The 22099-nt window shown below is 49.8% G+C and overlaps 1 protein-coding gene across 3 annotated transcripts; it reads right to left on the bottom strand.

Annotated features, from left to right (window-relative positions):
* Positions 1-1902: 1902 nt before the first annotated feature.
* On the bottom strand, positions 1903-20267 carry BSCL2 (BSCL2 lipid droplet biogenesis associated, seipin; the record flags this gene model as incomplete). 3 transcript variants are annotated; one of them, XM_080718699.1, is made up of 10 exons in its annotated part: positions 20041-20267; positions 17479-17560; positions 7163-7306; positions 6348-6482; positions 6127-6224; positions 2798-2939; positions 2601-2667; positions 2313-2393; positions 2136-2216; positions 1903-2045 (listed from the first exon to the last, which is right to left on the bottom strand). In XM_080718699.1, the coding sequence occupies exons 1-10, from the start codon at positions 20250-20252 to the stop codon at positions 1903-1905; spliced, it is 1185 nt and encodes a 394-aa protein (XP_080574825.1). In that variant the 5' UTR covers positions 20253-20267. The 3 variants fall into 3 exon arrangements, with proteins under 3 accessions (XP_080574825.1, XP_080574824.1, XP_080574826.1); XM_080718698.1 differs by having other exon boundaries at positions 2595-2667; XM_080718700.1 differs by lacking the exon at positions 2601-2667 and having other exon boundaries at positions 2746-2939.
* Between the last annotated feature and the right edge of the window lie 1832 nt (positions 20268-22099).

Raw genomic sequence — 22099 nt, forward strand, 5'->3', positions numbered from 1 at the left:
ACGGGCCGGTGATGGGGACCGCCAGGCACCGCGGTTGCAGTGGAGGCCGGGATGCCTGGGTTCTGACAGAGGAGTGGAATGTGGAAAGGGGCCAGGAGCTGAGATGAGAATCCGCGGGCTCCAGTCATGTGAAGGAATGGGGAGGGGGCCCTGGAGAGCGGAGAGGGCCACCTGGCTGGTATGAGAGGAAAACAGCTGTGGCCAGCATGGAGCCTGGGTTACAAAATGCTGTTTTAGCTAAAAAAAAAAAAAAAAAAAAAAAAAATTGCTACCACATGTAAGGCAGTCATTTCCTGTCTTCTGCCTCCCAATGGACAGGGAAGGGAGGGGTGTAGGGGCCAGAATGATGTAGCCCAGCTCTCCAGACCCGCCCTGCACTAGCCCCCTCCCCTGAGGGAGATGAGAGCCACACAAGGGTGGGCAGGAAGCCTGTCAGGGGCAGGGGAGGTTTTCTCTCCTTGGGCTTCCTGGGCTTATGGAGGGAAACAGCTGCACCCAGAGCAGTCCGGGTCAGCAGGCCTTCCGCACGAGCAGCCTCTGCCCAGAAAACCTGTAAGCCACAGGACAGGGAGCGGCCAGGGGAACACGACATTTTTTTGTTGTTGTTGTTGTACTAGGGATTAAACCTGGGGACATTCTACCTCTGAGCGACACCCCCAACCTTTATTTATTTATTTATTTTTGCAGTATTGGGGATGGAACCCAGGGGTATTCCACCTTCTAGCTACAGCCCCAGCCCTATTTTTATTCTTTATTTTGAAACATGGTCTCACTGAGTTGCAAAGGGACTTCACTAAGTAGCTGAGGCTGTCCTCAAACCATAACCCTCCTGTCTCAGCCTCCTAAATACTGGGATTACAAGTATGAGCCACCGTGCCTGGCACTAGCCCTTTTTTTTTTTTGGCAGTACCAGGGATGGAACCCAGGGCCATTCTACCTCTGAGCTACAACCCCTGCCCTATTTTTTAATTCTTATTTTTATCTTCACTAAGTTGTGGAGGGCCTCGCCAAGTAGCTGAAGCTGTCCATGAACTGCAGTCCTCTGGTCTCAGCCTCCTGAACGTTGGGAATACAAGTGTGCACCACCACGCCCGGCTTTTATTCCTTATTTTTTTTTATATTTTATTTTGAAACAGGGTCTCACTAAGTTGCTGAGAGCCTCACTAAGTAGTTGAGGCTGGCTTCGAACCCGTGCGATCCTCCTGTCTCAGCCTCCCAAGCGCGGGGATTACAAGCGTGCGCCACCACGCCCGGCTTTATTCTTTATTTTGAAACAGGGTCTCACTGAGTTGCAAAGGGCCTAAGTAGGAGCTGAGGCTGTCTTCAAACTTTGATCCTCCTGTCTCTGCCTCCCAAATGCTGGGATTACAAGTGTGTGCCATCATACTCAGCTCTTGCTTTATTTTTGGTACTGGGAATTGAACCTAGGGGGATTCTACCTCCAAGCTATACTGCGGGCCCTATTTACTTTTATTTGGAAACAGGGTCTCACTAATTTGCTAAGGTTGGTTGCAAACCTGGGATCCTCCTGTCTCAGCCTCCCAAGTATTGGGATCACAGGTGTGTGGCACCAGGCATGGCTTTCTTTCTTTTTTGGTCCTGGGGATGGAAACCAGGGGCATTCTACCTCCAAGCTACACCCTAGCCCTTTTTTATCTTTTATTTTGAAAAAGGGTTTCACTAAATTGCTGAGGGCTGGCTTCGAACCTGTGCTTCCTGCTCAGTCATCCCAGCAATTATAGGCACGAACCACCATGTCCAGTGGAACTCAGGGGTTTCGAATGGCCTTAAATCATTTCAAAGAGTCAGGGAAGAAGCTGGCACAAAATAGTTTATTGAGGAGAAAACAAGCGGAGGAGTGTCAGGTGGGAAAGTGCTGGAATGTGGAGGCCGGGCTCTTGTTCAGGAGCTCGAGCAGGTGGAGCGCTGGCGGAGGGCGCCCACAGAGGGCTCAGACCTGCCCAGAGTCTCCGGGGCAGGGGTGGGGGCAGAAGCAGGCAGGTTGGCCTCGGTCAGCAGAGCTGCGTCTTCCCAGGAGCCGGAGCCTGGGTCCAGAAAGAGAAAGCCCAAATCTCAGATCTGAGAGACCAGATGCACCTGCAGCCCCGGGGGCGCCTCATCTCGGTGGCCCTTACCATCGCTGGCTTCCGGCTCCAGCTCCTCCTCTCCACTCAAGGGTTGCTGGTCGGGCTTCTCCTCCTCAGACACTTGACCCTCTGTGGCCAAAAGAGGAAGACTGAGGTGAGACCCAGGGGCCGAAGGGGAGAGCTGCAGAGGAGTGGGGAAGGAGGGGCTGCTGCCGCCGGCCACACCTGTCCCTGAGGGATCTTCAGGGCTCTCACCATCCTCGGTCACATCTGACTGCTGGGTGGACGACTCCTGTCCTTCGGGCCCTGTACTTCCAACGAAGTAGAGGACAGCTGGGGTAGGGTGCTGTGGCCGTGCCTGGGCGGCAGTGCCAACCTCATCTGCTTCAGCCTGGCCTTCCTCCCTCAGCTTCTGTGAGTGCCTGAGGCCCCGCACTGGAGGCAGGCAGCCCCCCCCCCCTCCCCTGGGCCCATTCACTCCCCACCAGCCCCAAACCAAACCAGCACCTTTACCTGGCTGCCCAGCAGGGCTCTTCCGCTGGCCTTCCTTTGGGGAACGTTCTTTCTTTCGGATATTCACCTGTGGAGGGGAAGGCTGGGCGGTGAGGGCTGGTTTCCCTCACTAGCCGTATGGGAGCCCCCAACGCGTCCTTCCCACCCGCAAGGGAGATCCTGAAAGGAAAAACGAAGGGGCCTTTGGCCCTTGCGACCTGCAGAGAGAAGCGGTGCCGGGGCCAGATGCCCCCCCACACCCACTGCATGTAGCTGAAGAGCACGATGACGCTGAGGAAGGTGAAGTTGCTGGCGACGCCCACGAAGGCGCAGGTCATCGGGAAGTTGTACAGCAGGTACCTGAGGCCGGGAACAGGGACAGGAAGGAGCAGCCATCACCAGACAGCGCCAGCCTTCGAATTTGCCAGAGAACATTTCTAGGCCAACTCAAGTGAGTTGGCCTAGAGCCAGCCTGGCCCCACAGCCCCTGGAGACCTCAAAGTCATCAGACCCCATGGCACCAAGTTCTAATAAAAGTCAAGGGCTTTAAGCCGGGCGTGGTGGCGCACGCTTGTAGTCCCAGCATTCGGGATAGTGAGACAGGAGGATCGCGGTTCGGTTCGTGGACAGCCTCAGCTATGTAGTGAGGCCCGCTTATCTCAGTGAGACCTGGTTGCAAAATAAAGAATAAAAAATAGGGTAGGGGGTGTAGCTCAGAGGTCGAATGCCTCTGGGTTCCACCCCCAGACCCGCAAAAAAAAAAAAAAAAAAAAAAAGTAAAAAAGTTAAGGGCTATAAGCTGGGCATGGTGGCGCATGCTTGTAGTCCCAGCATTTGGGAGGCTGAGACAGGAGGATCACGGTTTGTGGATAGCCTCAGCTATTTAGTGAGGCCCTTTGCAACTCAGTGAGACCCTGTTTCAAAATAAAGAACAGCCAGGCATGGTAGTGCACGCTTGTAATCCCCACGCTTGGGAGGCTGAGACAGGAGGATCGCACAGGTTCGAAGCCAGCCTCAGCTACTTAGTGAGGCTCTTGGCAACTTAAGTGAGACCCTGTTTCCAAATAAAATATAAAATAGGTCTGGGAGTGTAGCCTGGAAGGTAGCCTCTGGTTTCACCCCCAGCACCACACACATACAAAAAAGAAAGAACAAAAAATAGGGCTGGGGGTGTCCACTCGTTCAGAGGTAGAACGCCCCTGGGCTCTGTCCCTAGTGCTGTGCAAAAAAAAAAAAAGTCGAGGACTTTGGGAAGCTGACACAGGAGGATCGCAGGTTCGTGGCCAGCCTCTGCAACTTGGGCTCTCTGCAACTTAGTGAAACTGTTTTGTTTTTTTCTTTTTTCTTTTTTTTTGTGGGTCTGGAAATGGAACCCAGGGGCATTTTACCTCCGAGCTACACCCTTTGCCCTATTTTTTATTCTTTATTTTGAAACCAGGTCTCACTGAGATGCAGAAGGCCTCACTAAGTAGCTGAGGCTGTCTGCAAACTGTGATCCTCCAGGTCTCAGCCTCCCGAAGGCTGGGATTACAAGCGTGCGCCACCACGCCTGGCATAGTGAGACTGTTTTAAAATAAAAAATAGTGCTGGGTGTATAGTTCAGAGGTAATGTCCCTGGACTCAACCCCCAGTAACACACACACACGTAACACACACACACAAAACGTGAGGGCTTTTGGCGGCCTTAGCACTGCAAGGCACAGGCAATGGCCTCAATCATGGCTGTTTGTGTGTGTGTGTGTGTGTGTGTGTGTGTGTGCCCATGCACGCACGTGTGTTATGGGGGACTGGCCCCAGGGGCATTCTGCCTCTGAGCTACACCCCAACCCTAGTTTTTATTGTTGTTGTTGTTGTTGTTATTATTATTATTATTATTATTATTACTGTTAGTTAGGGATTGAACTCAGAGGCATTTTATATCCAAACTACACACCTAGCCCTATTTTATTTTTAAGTTGCAAAGGGTCTCACTACTTGCTGAAGCTGTCCTCAAACCTACAATCTTCTCAGTCTCCCTTTGTAGTCTCCTGGGATTACAGGCATGCCCTACCAAACCTGGCTTTATTTTTTTATTTTGAAACAAAAAGTTGCTGAGAGTCTTACTAAATTGCTAAGGCTGGCTGCAAACCTGTGATCCTCCTCTCTGTCTCCCAACGACTAGGTTCCAGGTATATGCCACAATGTCCTACTCTTATTTTTTTCAGAACTGGGGATTGAACCTAGGGGAATTTTATCTCTGAGCTACAGCCCCAACCCATCCATCCATTCATCCATCATCCATCCATCCATCCATCCATCCATCTATTTATTTTGCGGTACTGGGGATGGAACTCAGGAGCATTCTACCTTCAAGCTAATTTTTATTCTTTATTTTGAAACAGGGTCTCATTGAATTGAAAAGGGCCTAAATAGCTGAGGCTGTTTCTGAACCACGATCCTCCTGTCTCAGCCTCCCAAATGCTGGGATTACAAGCGTGCGCCACCACGCCCGGCCTATTCTTTATTTAGAAACATGGTTTTACAGAGGTGTAAGGAGCCTGAGGCTGGCCACGAACCCTGATCCTTCTGTCTCAGCCTTCCAAAGTACTGGATTACACGTGTATACTACCATGTCTGGCTCACACCTGGCTTGTTTTAATTTTTTTTTTTTTTTGCAGGTCTGAGAATGGAACCCAGGGGCATTTAACCTCCGAGCTATACTCCCTGCCCAATTTTTTATTCTTTATTTTGAAACAGGGTCTCACTAAGTTGCAGAGTGCCTCACTAAATAGCTGAGGCTGTCCGCGAACTGTGATCCTCTAGTCTCAGCCTCCTGAATGTTGGGATTGTAAGCATGTGCCACCATGCCCGGCTTGTTTTAATTTTTGAGTTGGGATCTAAGTTGCCCAGTATGGCCTTGAGCCTGTAGTCCTCCTGTCTCAGCCTCCTAAGTAGCTAGGATTACAGGCACACATCTGGCTCATGTCTAACACAGTTTTCTTTTTTCTTTTTTGTATATGTGGTACTGAAGACTGAACCCTGGCCTTCAACCTCCAAGCTATACCCCAGCCCTATTTTATTTTTAAATTTTGAAATAGTGTCTCACTAGGTTAAGTGTCTCTACTTGCTGAGGCTGTCCTTGAACTTGCAATCCTCCTGTCTCAGCCTCCCAAGTACCGGGATCACAAACAAGCACCACATGCCCAGCTTCACATGAGTATTTTTAAGAAGTTTCCCAGGAACCTGCATGCTTCTAATCCCAGTACTTGGGAGGCTGAGACAGGAGGATCACAGGTTTGCAGCCAGCCTCAGCTACTTAGTGAGGCCTTCTGCAGCTTAGTAAGACTCTGTTTCAAATAAAGACTAAAAAATGGGGCTGGGCTTGTAGCTCGGAGGTAGAGTGCCCCTGGGCTCAATCCCGATGTGCATCTGGGGTCGCGAACCTCTGGCCTCTGTAAAGTGTGATTCAGTGCTGGTCTGTTAGCCCGTTACCTCTGCCTGCCAGGGGCGCTCCTCATTTAAGGACAGCAGCCGGGAGAGCTGCCAAGGTCCTCTTCCGGCGCCTCACCTGAGCCCAGTGAAGTGGGCGTGGATGCGGAGGTACGCGCCGTACATCTGGATGCGCCTACTGTGGATCTCAATGATGGCTCCGGTGGTCGGCACGTACTGCGGGGGTGGGGGTGGGGGTGCGTGAGGGCAGGGTCAGGCCCCGCTCCCGAGGCCTGCGGTGCTCCCGAGCCTCCCTCCGCTGAGGGAGCACCGCCTCCCAGGCAGCCTTCTTTTGCTCACCGAGTTCTCTCTGTAGTCTGCGTAGAGCTCCACCTCCAGGAGCTGCTTCTGCTCAGCAAAGCCAAACAGCAGGAGGCTAGAGAAGACCAGCGTGTCGAGCATCTGGAGCAGGTCCGAGCGGTAATGCAGCATCACCTGCGGGGGCCAGGAGGCGGAGGCTGGAGGCAGGTGCCCAAGTTCCCGCACCCCTTCCCGACCCCGCCCAGTCCACACCTGCCTCCCCCCCTTCACTTTCCACTCCAGGCATTCCCATGGCTTGAAGAGTCCCGGACCCCCCCCCCCCCCCCCGCAGGACCAGAACACCTTTCTCCTGGGTAATACAGCAAAGGCCCCTCCCCCAAAACACCTTCCAAGCGCAACATTATCTCTGGCCTTTCTCTCCCCCCAATACTTCTGTCATTCGGGGTGGGACCCAAGACCCAGAATGCCATCAGATGCCCCCCCCCCACGCAGACATTCACGACCCGGTTCTATTGACAATTCACGTCCAGTGGGGTCGGATGTTGGTTGCACACCCATGTGCTAAGAACGTGACACTCCTCGGTGTCGTTGAGGCTCATTCTAGGGCACTTTATGGTCCGGGAGTTAAGCCAGCTTGTGCGGAGGACCTGTCTGTCTAGCTCTGCACTTGACTCCAGAGCTGGACGTGCCGGGGTGTTTGGCAAGTGTCTGTGGCTTGGTAAGCAGATTCCTCTTCTCTTATGGTGATGCGTCCCTGACCCCAGAGCCCGGAGCCCGGGAGGTTTTCTCTTGACGCCCTGCCCACATAGTCTGACCATGCCCTCATTCTTCCCAGAAAGCCAGCGGACACTTACTGAGCGTGAAGAAGTGGAGATGATTCGGCCACCTCTGGTGTAGCAGGAAACGGTGACCAAGAACATGCCTAAATCTTGATTCACAGGGGACTCTGGCAGCTCCAGCTCTAAGGTGACGCGGTACGGCTGGCCATACATCAGCACCTGCGCGAGGTGGCCCCCATCTCATTTTTTGGATAAATCTTTTAAAATCATACTGCCCCCCGCCATCACCACACCTCTTCCAATACTCAGAAACAGCCCCCTTGATTAGCCTGACAGGCCTTCTGATGGCTCACCCCAAAAACACGCTGCCCTCTTCTGGTGGCCAGCCCCCCCCCCCCCAACAAAACGAACTTGAAGGCTCTGTAGTATTTCTTTTCCAAAAGCCAGTCTTCAGCCTGCCAACTGGGCCATCTGTGAGTACTCAGGCCTGCGCGCTGAGGCTGACCCCTAGGGACCACTCTCCTCCCCTACGTTATTAATTAACCAAGTGTCAGCAGTGCTCAGCCTCCCTGGCCACACTCCTCAGGCACTGCAGGGCAACATCTTGAAGTCATTCTCAGTCCCTTATCTTTTTTTTTGAGATGAGGTCTTGCTCCACTGCCCAGGCTGAATCCATACCCCTGAGCTCTTCCTGACCGCTTCCCGCTTCCCGGGAGTAGCTGGGATCCCCGGCCAGCGCTGTGCCAGACTTGAGTCCCTTATCTTGGTTTTGCTAATACAACCCTGAGACTCTTAGTGGGAGGGCTGGCCCACTGGGAGCAACCGCAAAAGATCATGAAGTCGTGCCTCGAAACACCCTGGTTTTTCCTAGCCGTTTCTATAGTTTCTAATCCCCTCACTGAACCCTGGGGCTCATACAATGTGAGCGCACGCTCCCACTCAGCTCCCCAGGTCTGTTCAGTCCTTTTCGGTGGAACCAGAGATTGAACCAAGTGGTGTTCTATGACTCAGAGCAACAGCACCAGTCCTATTTTATTTTTGCAGTACTGGGGATAGAAGCCAGGGGCATTCTACCTCTGAGCTACGCCCCCAGCCCTATTTTTTATTCTTTCTTTCTTTCTTTTTTGGTGGTACTAGGGGTGGAACCCAGAGGCTTTCTACCTCTGGGCTATACTCCCAGACCTTTTTAATATTTTATTTGGAAACAGGGTCTCGCTAAGTTGCTGAGAGCCTCACTAAGTAGCTGAGGCTGGCTTCGAACCTGTGCGATCCTCCTGTCTCCGCCTCCCAAGCGCGGGGATTACAAGCGTGCGCCACCACGCCCGGCTTATTCTTTATTTTGAAACAGGGTCTCACTGAGTTGCAAAGGGCCTCACTAAGTAGCTGAGGCTGCCTGTGAACTGCAATCCTCCGGTCTCAGCCTCCCAAATGCTGGGATTACAAGCGTGCGCCACCATGTCTGGCTCTATTTTATTTTTTAGGTACTGGGGATTGAGCCCAGGGACATTGTCCCTCAGAGCTATACTCTCAGCCTTTTTTAAAGATTTGGCTGGGAAACAGGTTCTCCAGAGGGTGCTAAGCGTCAGTATGTTGGTGAGGTTGATCTTGAACCTGTGATTATCCTGGCTCAGCTTCCCAAGTACATTTATACAGATTCTAATTTTTTTTATTTATTTATTTATTTATTTATTTATTTATTTATTTATTTATTTATTTGTGGTACTGGGGTGGAACCCAGGGACTTTCTACCTCCAGGCTATACTCCCAGACCTATTTTATATTTTATTTGGAAACAGGGTCTCACTAGTTGCTGAGAGCCTCACTAAGTAGCTGAGGCTGGCTTCGAACCTGTGCGATCCTCCTGTCTCAGCCTCCCAAGCGCAGGGATTACAAGCGTGCGCCACCATGCCTGGCTCAGATTCTAATTTTAAGTCTGAACTATCTCTTGAATGATTTCTTTCTTTCTTTTTTTCTTTCTTTCTTGTGGTACTGGGGTAGAACCCAGGGGCTTTCCTACCTCCAGGCTATACTCCCAGACCTATTTTATACTTTACTGAGAAAAAGGGTCTCACTACGTTGCTGAGAGCCTCACTAAGTAGCTGAGGCTGGCTTGGAACCTGTGTGATCCTCCTGTCTCAGCCTCCCAAGCGCGGGGATTACAAGTGTGCGGCAACACACCTGTCTGAATTATGAATTCTAAGTAGCATGTAGTGGTCCATGCCTGTAATCCTGTGTGGGGCATGAGGGCACATGCTTGTAATCCCAGAACTTGGGAGGCCAAGAGAGGAGTATTGCAGGTTTGCAGCTATCCTCAGCAGCTTTGTGAGGCCCTCTACAACTTAATGAGACCTTGTTTGAAAATAAAAAATAGGGCTGAGGGTATAGCTCAGAAGTAGAACATCCTTGGCACAATCTCCAGTACTACAATAAATAAATAATAAAATAAAAATGAGCTGGAGCCGGGCGCGGTGGCCCACGCTTGTAATCCCAGCATTCGGGAAGCTGAGATCTGGAAGATCACGGTTTGCTGACAGCCTCAGCTACTTAGTGAAGCCCTCTGCAACTCAGTGAGACCCGGTTTCAAAATAAAGAATAAAAAATAAGGCAGGGGTTGTAGCTCAGAGGTCAAATGCCCCTGGGTTCCATCCCCAGACCTTCCCCCACACACACACACACAAAATGAGCTGGGGGTATAGCTCAGAGGTACAATGCTCCTGGGTTCAATCCCCAATACAAAAAAAATATTTTTAATTTATAGGTTGAAAGTAAATGTAAGTGTGTAGTGTGCATGTGTACATATATGACTGCTATACAGGTATGTGGTTTCTTTCTGGAGTGATGAAACTGTGGTGACTGTTGTATAAGTCTGTGAATATATTAAAAATGATTTAATTGTCCACTATTAAGTGGGTAAATAGTATGCCATATAAATTATAGCTCAATAAATTTTTTTTATTTACTGTGGTGCTGGGGATTGAATCCAAGGACACTCTACCTCCAAGCTACACCCCCAGTCCTATCATTCATTCATTCATTCATTCATTTATTCATTGTGCTGGGGATTGAACCCAGGGGCATTCTACCACCGATTTATACCCCAACCTGATTTTTTTTTTTTTTTTTTTTTGCAGTACTGGAAATGGAACCCAGGGGCATTTTACCGCTTAGCTACATCTCTAGCCTTATTTTTTACTCTTTTTCGTGTTTTTTGTTTTGTTTTGTGGTCCTGGGGGTGGAACCAAGAGGCTTTCTACCTCTGCGCTATTCTCCCAGTCTATTTTATTTTTAATATTTTATTTGGAAATAGGGTCTAAGTTGCTGAGAGCCTCACTAAGCTGAGGCTGGCTTCGAACCTGTGCAATTCTCCTCTCAGCCTCCCAAGTGTGGAGATTAGAAGTGTGCACCACCACGCCTGCCTGGCAGTCCTTTTAGTTTTGAAACAGGGTCTCCTTGAGTTGCAAAGGGCCTCGCTAAGTAGCTGAGGCTGTCTGCAAACTGTGATCCTCTGGTCTCAGCCTCCTGATTGCTGGGATTACAAGTGTGCACCATTGCCCGGCTTCAACCTGAATTTTTATTTATTTATTATTTTTTGGTGGTACTGGGGATGGAACCCAGGGGCCTTCTACCTCTGGGATATACGCCCAGACCTATTTTATATTGTATTTGGAAACAGTCTCTTAAGTCAGCTGAGGCTGACTTTGAACCTGCGTGATCCTCCTGTCTCTGCCTCCCAAGTGTGGGGATCACAGTTCAAGGATAGCCTCAGCTACTTAGTGAGGCCCTTTGCAACTCAGTGAGACCCTGTTTCAAAATAAAGAATAAAAACTGGGCTGGGGGTGTAGCTCAAGGTAGAATGCACCTGGGTTCCATCTCTAGTACCACAAGACAAAAAAACAACGAAAAAAAGGTCTATGTGGCTGAGTGCCTTGCCAAATTGTTAAGGGTGGCTTTGAACCTGTTGAGGGTGCAATCCTCCTGCCTCAGCCTCCCAAGTACTGTATCACAGTCGTGTGCCATCATACTTGGCTTCAAATGATTTATTTTTTATTTTTTTGTGGTGGTACTAGGGGTGGAACCCAGAGGCTTTCTACCTCCGGCTATACTCCCAGACCTTTTTTTTAATATTTGGAAACAGGGTCTCACTAAGTTGCTGAGAGCCTCACTAAGTAGCTGAGGCTGGCTTCGAACCTGTGCGATCCTGTCTCAGCCTCCCGAGCGCGGGGATTACAAGCGTTTGCCACCACGCCCGGCTCTATTCTTTATTTTGAAGCAAGGTCTCACTAAGTTGCTGGGGGCCTGAGTCGCCGAGGCTGGCAGTGGCAGTGAACCCAGATCCTCCTGTCTTAGCCTCTCAAGTACTGGGATTACAAATGTGTGCAACCATGCTCGGCTGTCCGAGGTCTTTTTTTTTTTTTTCCAGTACTGGGATGGACAGAACCTCGAGGTATTCTACCTCCATCTTATTTTTATTCTTTATTTTGAAACAGGGTCTCACTGACTTACAGTGGGCTTAAGTAGCTGAGGCTGGCCACGAACCTCGATCCTCCCGTCTCAGGCCCCCAAATGCTAGGATTACAAGCATGTGCCACCATGCCTGGCTCTCGAGGTCATTTTTAAGTTCAGGCGTTCTATTACTCCTCAGAGCTTTAACCAGCTGGCCTAGTATAGTAGGGTGCGTCTCCATGGGTCTTTATCAGGATTTCCAGATGTGTTTGTCTTTGTGGTACCAGGAATGTCACCCAGAGGTATTCTCCTCCAAGATATACCCCCAAACCTATGTATTATTTTAATTTGAAACAGGGTTATCACTAAGTTGCTGAGGGCCTCACTAACTTGCTGAGATTGGCCTTAAACCTGCAATTCTCCTGTCTCAGCCTCTCAAGTACCAAGATTGCAAGCACGTGCAACACAGTTTCTTACTTTTTGTGCTAGTGGGGACTGAACCCAAATGTGTACTACCTCTGAGCTACACCCCCAACCCTTTCTAGTTTTTATTTTTGAGGCACAAGGGAATGAACCCAGGGGCATTTTACCTCCAAATGACACTACAAACTTATTTATTTGGTGGTACTGGGGAAGGAACCCGGGGGTATTCTACCTCTGAGTCATATCCCTAGACCTATTTTATTCTTTATTTTGAAACAGGGTCTAACTGAGTTGTAAAGGGCCTCACTTAGTAGCTGAGGCTGTCCGCGAAAATGGATCCTCCTTTCTCGGTCTCCTGAATGCTGGCCAAACCTATTTATCTTTTTGCGGGTCTGGGGATGGAACCCAGGGGTATTTGACCTATTTTTTATTTATTTTGAAACAGGGTCTCACTAAATTGCAGAGGGCCTAAGTAGCTGAGGCTGTCTGTGAACCGTGATCCTCCAGTCTCAGTCTCCTGAATGCTGGGATTACAAGCGTGCGCCACCACGCTGGGCTCAAACCTATTTATTTTGAAATAGGGTCTTAATAAATTGTGGAAGGCCTCAATAAGTAGCTGAGACTGGCTGTGAACCTATTATCATGTCATTTCAGCCTCCCAAGTACTGGGATTACAAGTGTGTGCCACCCTGCCCAGCATTTTGTTGTTGTTGTTGTTTTATTTTTGGTGGTACTGGGGTTCCTGGAAACCCTTCTGCCGCTGGTTACACTCCCAGACCTAATTTTTAAACTTTTTTATTTGGAAACAGGGTCTCGTAAGCCAGCGCGGCTGGCTTCGAACCTGCGCGATCCTCCTGTCTCCGCCTCCCAAGCGCGGGGATTACAAGCGTGCGCCACCACGCCCGGCTTTTTTTGTTTTGAAACGGGGTCTCACTAGATTGCTGAGGTCTCACCAAGTTGCCGAGGCTGGCTGAGAACCTGAGATCCTCCTGTCTCAACCTCCCAAGTACTGGGATCATAGGCAAGTGCCACTGCATCTGGCCCCAGGTTTGCTGAAGGCACAGTGGCGTCTGTCCAGTCCTCTGGTTCAATACCCTTTGTAAGAACAGGCCACACTTACTTTCTAAGCATTCCATCGCTTTATATACAAGCATTTAAGGCTCCTGGGTGGGTGCCATTCTATGCCAATGAAGCTTCTGATTCGTTCACTGGGGTCTAAAACATACCAGCTACTTCGCCTAGCAGATATGACCCAACTGAAATAGGGTATAGCTCACTCCATATGCTGAAAATGAGAACATCCTAAATGTCACAGAAAGATCAAAATATACTAATAATTAAAAATAAAAAAATTTGCCGGGCGTGGTGGCGCACACTTGTACTCCCCACGCTTGGGAGGTGGAGACAGGAGGATCGCGCAGGTTCGAAGCCAGCTGTGCTGGCTTAAGAGACCCTGTTTCCAAATAAAAAAAAAAGTATAAGCCGGGCGTGGTGGCAAACGCTTGTAATCCCCGCGCTTGGGAGGCTGGGACAGGAGGATCGCACGGGTTCGAAGCCAGCCTCAGCTACTTAGTGAGGCTCTCAGCAACTTAGTGAGACCCTGTTTCCAAATAAAATATAAAAAAAGGTCTGGGAGTATAGCCCGGAGGTAGAAAGCCTCTGGGTTTCACCCCCAGTACCACCAAAAAAAAAAAAAAAAAAAAAAGTATAAGCCAGGCGTGGTGGCGCACGTTTGTAATCCCAGCATTCGGGAGGCTGAGACAGGAGGATAACGGTTCGCGGACAGCCTCAGCTACTTAGTGAGGCCCTTCGCAACTCAGTGAGACCCTGTTTCAAAAAAAAAAAAAAAATGGGCAGGGGTTGTAGCTCGGAGGTCAAATGCCTCTGGGTTCCAGCCCCAGCCCCGCAAAAAAAAAAAAAAAAAAAAAAAAAAGTATAAATATAGGTCTGGGAGTGTAGCCTGGAGGTAGAAGGGTTTCCAGAAACTCCAGTACCACCAAGAAAGAAAAAGAAAAAGAAAAAAAAAAAGGCTGGGCGTGGTGGTGCACGCTTGTAATCCCCACGCTTGGGAGGCAGAGACAGGAGGATCGCACAGGTTCGAAGCCAGCTGTACGCACTGGCTTAGGAGACCCTGTTTCCAAAAAAAAAAAAAAAAAAAGTAAAAATAGGTTTGGGAGTGTAGCCTGGATTTAGAAGGGCTTCCAGGAACCCCAGTACCAAATAAAATAAAATAAAATAAAATAAAAAATAAAATAAAATAAATAATAATAATAATAATTTTTTTTGTACCTCCGGTCTATATTCCCAGACCTTTTTTATACTTTATTGAGAAACAGGGTCTAAGTTGCTGAGATTCTCACTAAGTAGGTGAGGCTGGCTCCAAACATGTGCAATCCTCCTGTCTCAGCCTCCCAAGCGCTGAGATTACAAAAGTGTACGCCACCACGCCTGGCAAAAAGAAAAACTTTTTTTGCAATACTAGGATCAAACCCAGGGGCCCTATACTTGAGTTTTTAGTAGTAGCCTTACTGTATGTATGTATGTATGTATGGTATTAGACTTGAGCCCTGGGGCATTCTACTTTCAAGTTACACCCAGCCTGATTTCTTATGTCAAAACAGGTCTTGCTAAGTTGATGAGAACCTCACTACTTGCTGAGGTGGTCCTTGAACCTGTGATCCTCCTGTCTCAGCATCCCAAGTACTAGGATTTACAGGCATGGATACCATGCCTAGCAACCTTATTACTTAAAAACAAAGCAAAACATACTCTAGCCAGGCACGGTGGTAACATGTTTGTAATCCCAGTACTTGGGAGGCTGAGACAGGAGGATCATAGGTTCACAGGTGGCCTCAGCTACTTACTGAGCCCCTCCACAACTTAAGTAAGATCCTGTTTCAAAATAAAAAATAAAGCCCGGCGTGGTGGTGCATGCTGTAATCCCAGCACTCGGGAGGCTGAGACCGGAGGATCGAAGTTCACAGACAGTCTCAGCTACTTAGTGAGGCCCTTTGCAACTCAGTGAGACCCCTGTTTCAAAAATCAAAAGACTAAGCTGGGTGTAGTGGTGCACACTTGTAATCCCAGTGCTTGGGAGGCTGAGACAGGAGGATCGCACAGGTTTGAAGCCAGCCTCAGCTACTTAATGAGGCTCTCAGCAACTTAGTGAGACCCTGTTTCCAAATAAAATATAAAATAGGTCTGGGAGTATACCCCGGAGGAAGAAAGCCCTTGAGTTCTATCCCAGTACCACATTAAAAAAAAAAAAAAAAAAAAAAAAAAGGCAGGCGCGGTGGTGCACGCTTGTAATCCTAGTATTCCAGAGGCTGAGTCAGGAAGATTGTGGTTTGTGGCCAGCCTCAGCTACTTAGTGAGGTTCTCCACAACTTAGTGAGACTGTCCCAAAATAAAGAATAAAAAATAGGGCAGGGGGTGTAGCTCGGAGGCCGACTGCCCCTGGGTTCCATCCCCAAACCTGCAAAAACAAAACAACCAACCAAACAAACAACAAAAATAAAAAGACTAAAATATAGGGCTGGGGGTGGAGCTCAGAGGTAGAATGTCCCTGGGTTCCATCACCAGTACCACCAATAAATAAATAAAACAGGGTTGTGGGTGCAGCTCAGAGGTAGATTCCCCTGGGTTCAATCCCCAGTACCATACACATATGCCCCAAAAACCTAGCCTTAAAGAAAAATGCTGGGAGTGGTGGGGCACACTTGTAATGCCCGCACTTGGGAGGCGGAGACAGGAGGATCGCGCAGGTTTGAAGCCAGCCTCGCTGGCTTAAGAGACCCTGTTTCTAAATAAAAGAAAATATGTATATAAAATAGGTCTGGGAGTGTAACTCAGAGGTAGAAGGGTTTCCAGAAACCCAAGTACCACCAAAAAAAATTTAAAAATAAATAAAAAAATTAATTTTGGTCGAGCATGGTGGTACACGCTTGTAATCCCAGCATTCGGGAGGCTGAGACAGAAGGATCGTGGTTCATGGCTAGCCTCAACTGTTTAGTGAGGCCCTTTGCCAACTCAGACCCTGTTACAAAATAAAGAATAAAAGGTGGGCGTGGTAGCGCACGCTTGTAATTCCCACGCTTGGGAGGCTGAGACAGGAGGATAGCATGGGTTCGAAGCCAGCCTCAGCTACTTAGTGAGGCTTTCAGCAACTTAGTGAGACCCTGTTTCAAAAAATAAAATAAAATAAAATAAAAAATATATATAAGGTCTAGGAGTATAGCCCGGAGGTAGAAAGCCTCTAGGTTCCACCCCCAGTACCACCAAAATAAAGAATAAAAAAAAGGGCTGGGGGTACAACTTGGAAGAGGAATGCCCCTGGATTCCATCCTCAGTACGGAAAAAAATAATAATTTTGAGACAAGGTCTCACTAAGTTGTCTAGGCTGGCTTTAAACTTGCCATCCTAGTCAGGGTGAATCTGGCTATGGCTGAATCCCAGCATTCAAGAGGCTGAGACAGGAGGATCGTGGTTCAGAAAGCCTCAGATACTTAGGCCCTGTTTCAAAATAAAGACTAAAAATAGGGCTGGGGGTGTAGCTCGGAGGTAGGATGTCCAAGTTCTATCCCCAGTACCGCAAAACAAAACAAAACAAAAACTTGCCATCCTGCTGAACTGCTGGGATTAAAGTCTTGTTCCACCATGCCTGGCTCCATTTAGATTGTGTGTGTGTGTGTGTGTGTGCGCGCGCGCACACACGCGCGCACACGCGTGTGTAATACTGGGGATTGAAGCTGGGGGGCATTATATCACGGAGCTACATACCCCTAGCAGTTTTTTTTTAACTTTGAAATGGTCTTGCTAGAGCCGGGCGTGGTGGCGCACGCTTGTAATCCCCGCGCTTGGGAGGCTGAGACAGGAGGATCACAAAGGTTCGAAGCCAGCCTTAGCTAGTTAGTGAGGCTCTCAGCAACTTAGTGAGACCCTATTTTCAAATAAAAGTATAAAATAGGTCTAGGAGTATAGCCCGGAGGTAGAAAGCCTCTGGGTTCCACCCCCAGTACCACCAGACAGACAAACAAACAAACAAACAAACAAACAAAAATGGTCTTGCTAAGTTTCTGAGGCTAGCCTTGAACTTGTGATCCTCCTGTCTCAGCATCCCAAGAACTGGGATTACAGGACTGTGCCACTACACCTGGCTAATTCATTTATTATTAGTGTTTTGCAGTCTGGGATGAAACCTAGGGGCATTCGACCTCCGAGCAACACCCCCTTTCCTATTTTTTATTCTTTATTTTCAAGCAGGGTCTCATGAAGTTCCCGAAAGCCTCACTAAGTAGCTGAGGCTGTCTGTGAACCACGATCCTCTGGTTTCAGCCTCCCAAATGCTGGGATTACAAGCGTGCGCCACCACGTGGCTAATTCATTTAGATCTTAAATTCTCTTCAACTTTCAAGTCTTCTTCTCAGTTGCTATTATCTCATTCCTGTTCTCTCCATCTTTCAGGAGCCTTACTGTTTCAGGTCATCACAGAGCTAATGAAACCTCGCTCCATCTCCCATACTTACCCGATCGCGTCCCGTCTTAGCCAGTGAGACATTGGCCACAGGAAAGGAGCAGAGAGAGGTGATGGAGGAATCACAGTCGGTCCTAAATGAGAAGGAGGATGCTCTGCTAAGTTACAGAGTCACCTTGTCTGTCTGCACACCTTTTGGCTTCCTAGGGCTCCTTCCTGTCCCCATCCCTTCTGTCTGTTAGACATGGAGAACAATCATGGCTGTGGCTAGGAGAGTCAACGTTATCACATGATTTTTCTATCCCTTTCAAACTGCTCCTCCTTCAATTTCTCTCCTCTCAATATAGCAGGCATTCTTAGATGGGAAACTGTGGACAAAGTGTTTAAAATTGAGGAGGCTAATGAAATGTATATCCCAGGATCTCACCCCCAGGGATTCTGACTTAGTAGTTCTGGTCTGGGGCCTAGTTAGAGAAAACACCTTCAAATGGATCTACAGATAATCTTTTAAGTCTGAGGATGGAACCCAGGGGCATTCTACCTCCGAGCTACACTCCTTGCCCTATTTTTTATTCTTTATTTTTGAAACAGGGTCTCACTGAGTTGCAGAGGGACTCACTAAGTAGCTGAGGCTGTCCGCGAACTGTGATTCTCTGGTCTCAGCCTCCCGAATGCTGGGATTACAAGCCTCTGTCACCAAGCCCGGCTCAGATAATCTTTAAGAGGCTCAGAAATCCCTTCAAACTGTGGGCAAAGTGGCACATGGTAATACTGGTGTGCGACATGTGTCTGGATATGTATACACATTTTTTTGTGTGTGGTATTGGGGCTTTTCTACCTCCAGGCTATACTCCTGGACCTATTTTCTATTTTATTTGGAAACAGGGTCTCACTAAGTTGCTGAGAGCCTCATTCAGTAGCTGAGGCTGGCTTCAAACCCATGCGATCCTCCTGTCTCAGCCTCCCAAGTGCTGGGATTACGAGTGTGCACCACCACGCCTGGCCCTGTATACACATTTTTATAGCAGGAAGAGCCATAGTTTTCATAAGATCTAACCCTAAATAAATTACAGAAGCCGGGGTTGGTGGTGCATGCATTTTAATCCCAGCAATTGGGAGGCTGAGACAGGAGGATCAGGCAGGTTCGAAGCCAGCCTCAGCTACTTAGTGAGGCCTTTTGCAACTCAGTGAGACTCCGTTTCAAAATAAAGAATAAAAGTCGGGTGTGGTGGCACACGCTTGTAATCTCTACGCTTGGAAGGTGGAGACAGGAGGATTGTGCAGGTTCAAAGCCAGCCTCTCTGGCTTAAGAGATCCTGTTTCCAAATTAAAAAAAAAAAAGTATATATATATATATATATGTCTGATAATATAGCCCAGTACCACCAAAAAAAAAAAAGAAGAAAAAAAAAAGAATAAAAAACAGGGCTGGGGATGTAGCTCAGAGGTAGAATGTCCCTGGGTTCCATCCCCAGTAGCATAAAAAAAAGAAAGGAAGAAAGAAAATTACAGAACATAATTAGGGATTTAGGATGAAAAAAATATTTTGGACCAGGTGTGGTGGCGCACGCTTGTAATCCCAGTATTCAGGAGGCTGAGACCAGAGGATCACCATTCACGGACAGCCTCAGCTACTTAATGAGGCCCTCTGCAACTTAGTGAGACCCTGTTTCAAAATAAAGAATAAGCAGGCGTGATAGTGCACACTTGTAATCCCCGCGCTTGGGGGGCAGAGACAGGAGGATCGCGCAGGTTCGAAGCCATAGGAGACCCTGTTTCCAAAAATAAAATAGGTCTGGGAGTGTAGCCTGGAGGTAGAAGGGCTTCCAGGAACCCCAGTACAACAACAACAACAACAACAACAACAACAACAACAACAAAATTAATTAAAAAAATAAAAATAAAGAATAAAAAACAGGGCAGGGGATGTTGCTCAGAGGTCAAATGCCCCTGGGTTCTATCCCCAGACCCGCAAAAAAAAAAAAAAAAAAAAAAAAAAAAAATTATTATTGTGAATAATGCTCTTAATCGGCATCTGTTGGCTGGCTCTATAGGCATTGCTGGGAAATGAGAAAACCTGGCAAAGTGTGTAAAATGGAAAGGTGAGTGGCTAGTGGAGTGCAGGGCGGGGGAAGGCAGGGCTCTTGCTCAATCACCTCATGTTCCCATCGACTGTGTGGTGCAGCGGCCTACTGAGGATAGGAGGCAGGAAGTAAAAGGCGAAGGGAGGTGTTTCCCAATGCTGCCTCTGCCCAAAGCCAAGCTGGCTTTGAGATGCCCAAGGGGTTGGCGTTGGCTCAGAATCCTAGCGTCTGTGAGAGAGGGTTCTAAATAGAACTGACCCTCGTGAGAGCAGTGTAGAAGTGCAAGGCTATTTCCTTTTCCTGTTTTCTGACCAGCATCCAGCAACCAGAGGAAGAACTAGGACCCCTAGAGCCCAGTCCCTCCACCCCAGAGTTGCTGAAGCCCTGGGGCGTGAGAGGTGAGAAGCCCTGTTAGCACATCGGGCTAGACTGCTCCTCTGTAAAAGGAAGGGGCTGGACTGGATAAGCTCCCAGGGAGCTGGTGGCAGTTCTTGAGTAGGATTCCTCGGCTGACAGAAGACCCCTCTCACCTGTAGTAGAAATGTACAGGGCTGAGATGGCTGACTGTCGGCATGTAGGAATAGTAGAAGGAGCCGTAAAGGAAGATAGACACCCAGAGCAGCAGGAGGATGGTGCAGAAGAGTACCCCAAACTGCAGCAGCAGCCTGCGGGCACGGCCTGCCAAGACATGGCCCACCTCCTGGGCCCACAACAAGGCGGGTACCGGTGGGTCATTGACCATGGTGGGGAGAGCAGGGGGTCTGGCCCCAGGTTCAGGTCTCGAGTTCTTAGGTACTTTGCCACCTGGACGCCACCCCTGGCCATGAGCTGAGGCAGAGGGTGGTTCCTGGAAAAAGAGAAGAGAATGGTTCCTTTACCAGGGAGGTGGGTACAACCACAAAACAAAACACAAGCTTACTGGACTTGAAAGCCAGAGATAGCGGGACAAAGCAAAGTCATTGTTTCCCAGGGCCTTTCTCCAAATGGTCATGCTCGCAGCCTTCCCTTTTCTCCAGTGGGCTCCCTTCGCCCCAGTGCCAGGGCTCCTCCACTGAGCTCTTCTTCCAGGAGCCACTGATTCTGGGACAAAACCAATCTGATCCTCATTCGTAGCGGCGTATGACCTACAGAAAACGAGCACCTTAAAGTTTGGTGGTGCGCGCCTGTAATCCCAGTACTTGGGAGGCTGAGACAGGAGGATTGCAGGCTCGAGGGCAGTCTCGGCCGCTCATCAACCTTGGTGAGCCCCTGTTGCAAAATAAAAATAAAAGCCGGGCGTGGTGGTGCACGCTTGTAATTTCTAGCATTTGAGAGGCTGAGACCGGAGGATCGCGGTTGGAGGACAGCTTCGGCTACTTAGTGAGTGAGGTCCTTTGCAACTCAGTGAGACCCTGTTTCAAAATAAAGAATAATAATTAAAAATAAAAAAAAAAGGGCTGGGAGTGTAGCTTGGAGACAGACTGTCCCTGGGCTCAACACCCAGTGCCACACACACCCATACACTTCTCACAGCGCGGTTTCACTTATCGACACTGTCAGGCGGTGGCATGGAGGACTCCGAGCCAGCGGCCTCAAAGCAAGTGCCTCCGGAGCTCCTCTCCGCCTCCAGCCGCGCCGGCTCCCGCCTGGGCCTGGGGCGCCCCGCTCGCGGCCTGGCGTCCTGCAGCCAACCGCCGCCCCCCGCCCGTCGGCCCCAGCTGGGCCGCGGGAGCCCCCGCCTCGCCGCGACACCATGGAGACCGCACCGCGCCGCCGACTCACCGCCGCGCGCTCCCCCGGCAACCCAGAGAAGGGATTTCCGGGCGCGGGCGCCCCGCCCCCGCGCGGAGGGGCGGGGCCAACAGAGCTGGGGGCGGGGCCAAAGCCTCGGGGGCGGGGCCGGGCTCCAGCCTCCGCACGGTCCCTCCCCGCGGCCACGTCCCCGCGCGTGATCCTAGCCAAGTGGGGAAGGGGCCTCCCTCCGGGCTCCCGCGTGCTCCCAGGTCATATTGTGACTCAGCAGCGTCCGCTCGGCCCCGCCTCGAGTCCACCAGCCCCGCCGGCCCTCGGCCTAATACCTTCATTACCGGCCATTTAACTCCCCAAACGGCGGTGGGGGCGGGGTGACGCGGACCCGACCTCCACAGCACCCGGGACCCGTAGGCGCACCCGGCGGGGCGCATTCTGTTGTATGCTGCGCGAACCTGTGGCTCGCGTGTTGCGCAGGTGGCCTGCTGCCCACTATTCACAGGCTGGCTGCGGTTCGGCCCCGCGTTTGGGCTTCAGCCCTTAAAGTGCGTGCTCGACCTCCTCTGGCCCTAAGTGGCCGCACTGTCGCACCCTGAACCCCTACAAAACATTAGGCTAGGTCCTGGTCCGTGGCGTCTTCTCTTTCACATATTAATCACCCCAGGTAAGGTCCTTCAGAAGCCGAAGCCAAGTTGCCTGTGCGTCTTCCCATCCGGCTGCAGGGACGGGAGGTGATCTACTGAAGATGTCTTGACTTTTTTCACATCAATCCACCCTCCCTCGCTATTCGTTACCCCCACCCCAGGAACCCCAGACTACTTCTACTGACTCCCCTGCCAGGCGCCTTACCTCCGCTTTGTC

Source organism: Muscardinus avellanarius (assembly GCF_963383645.1).
Source record: "Muscardinus avellanarius genome assembly, chromosome: 1".
Lineage (NCBI taxonomy): Eukaryota > Metazoa > Chordata > Mammalia > Rodentia > Gliridae > Muscardinus > Muscardinus avellanarius.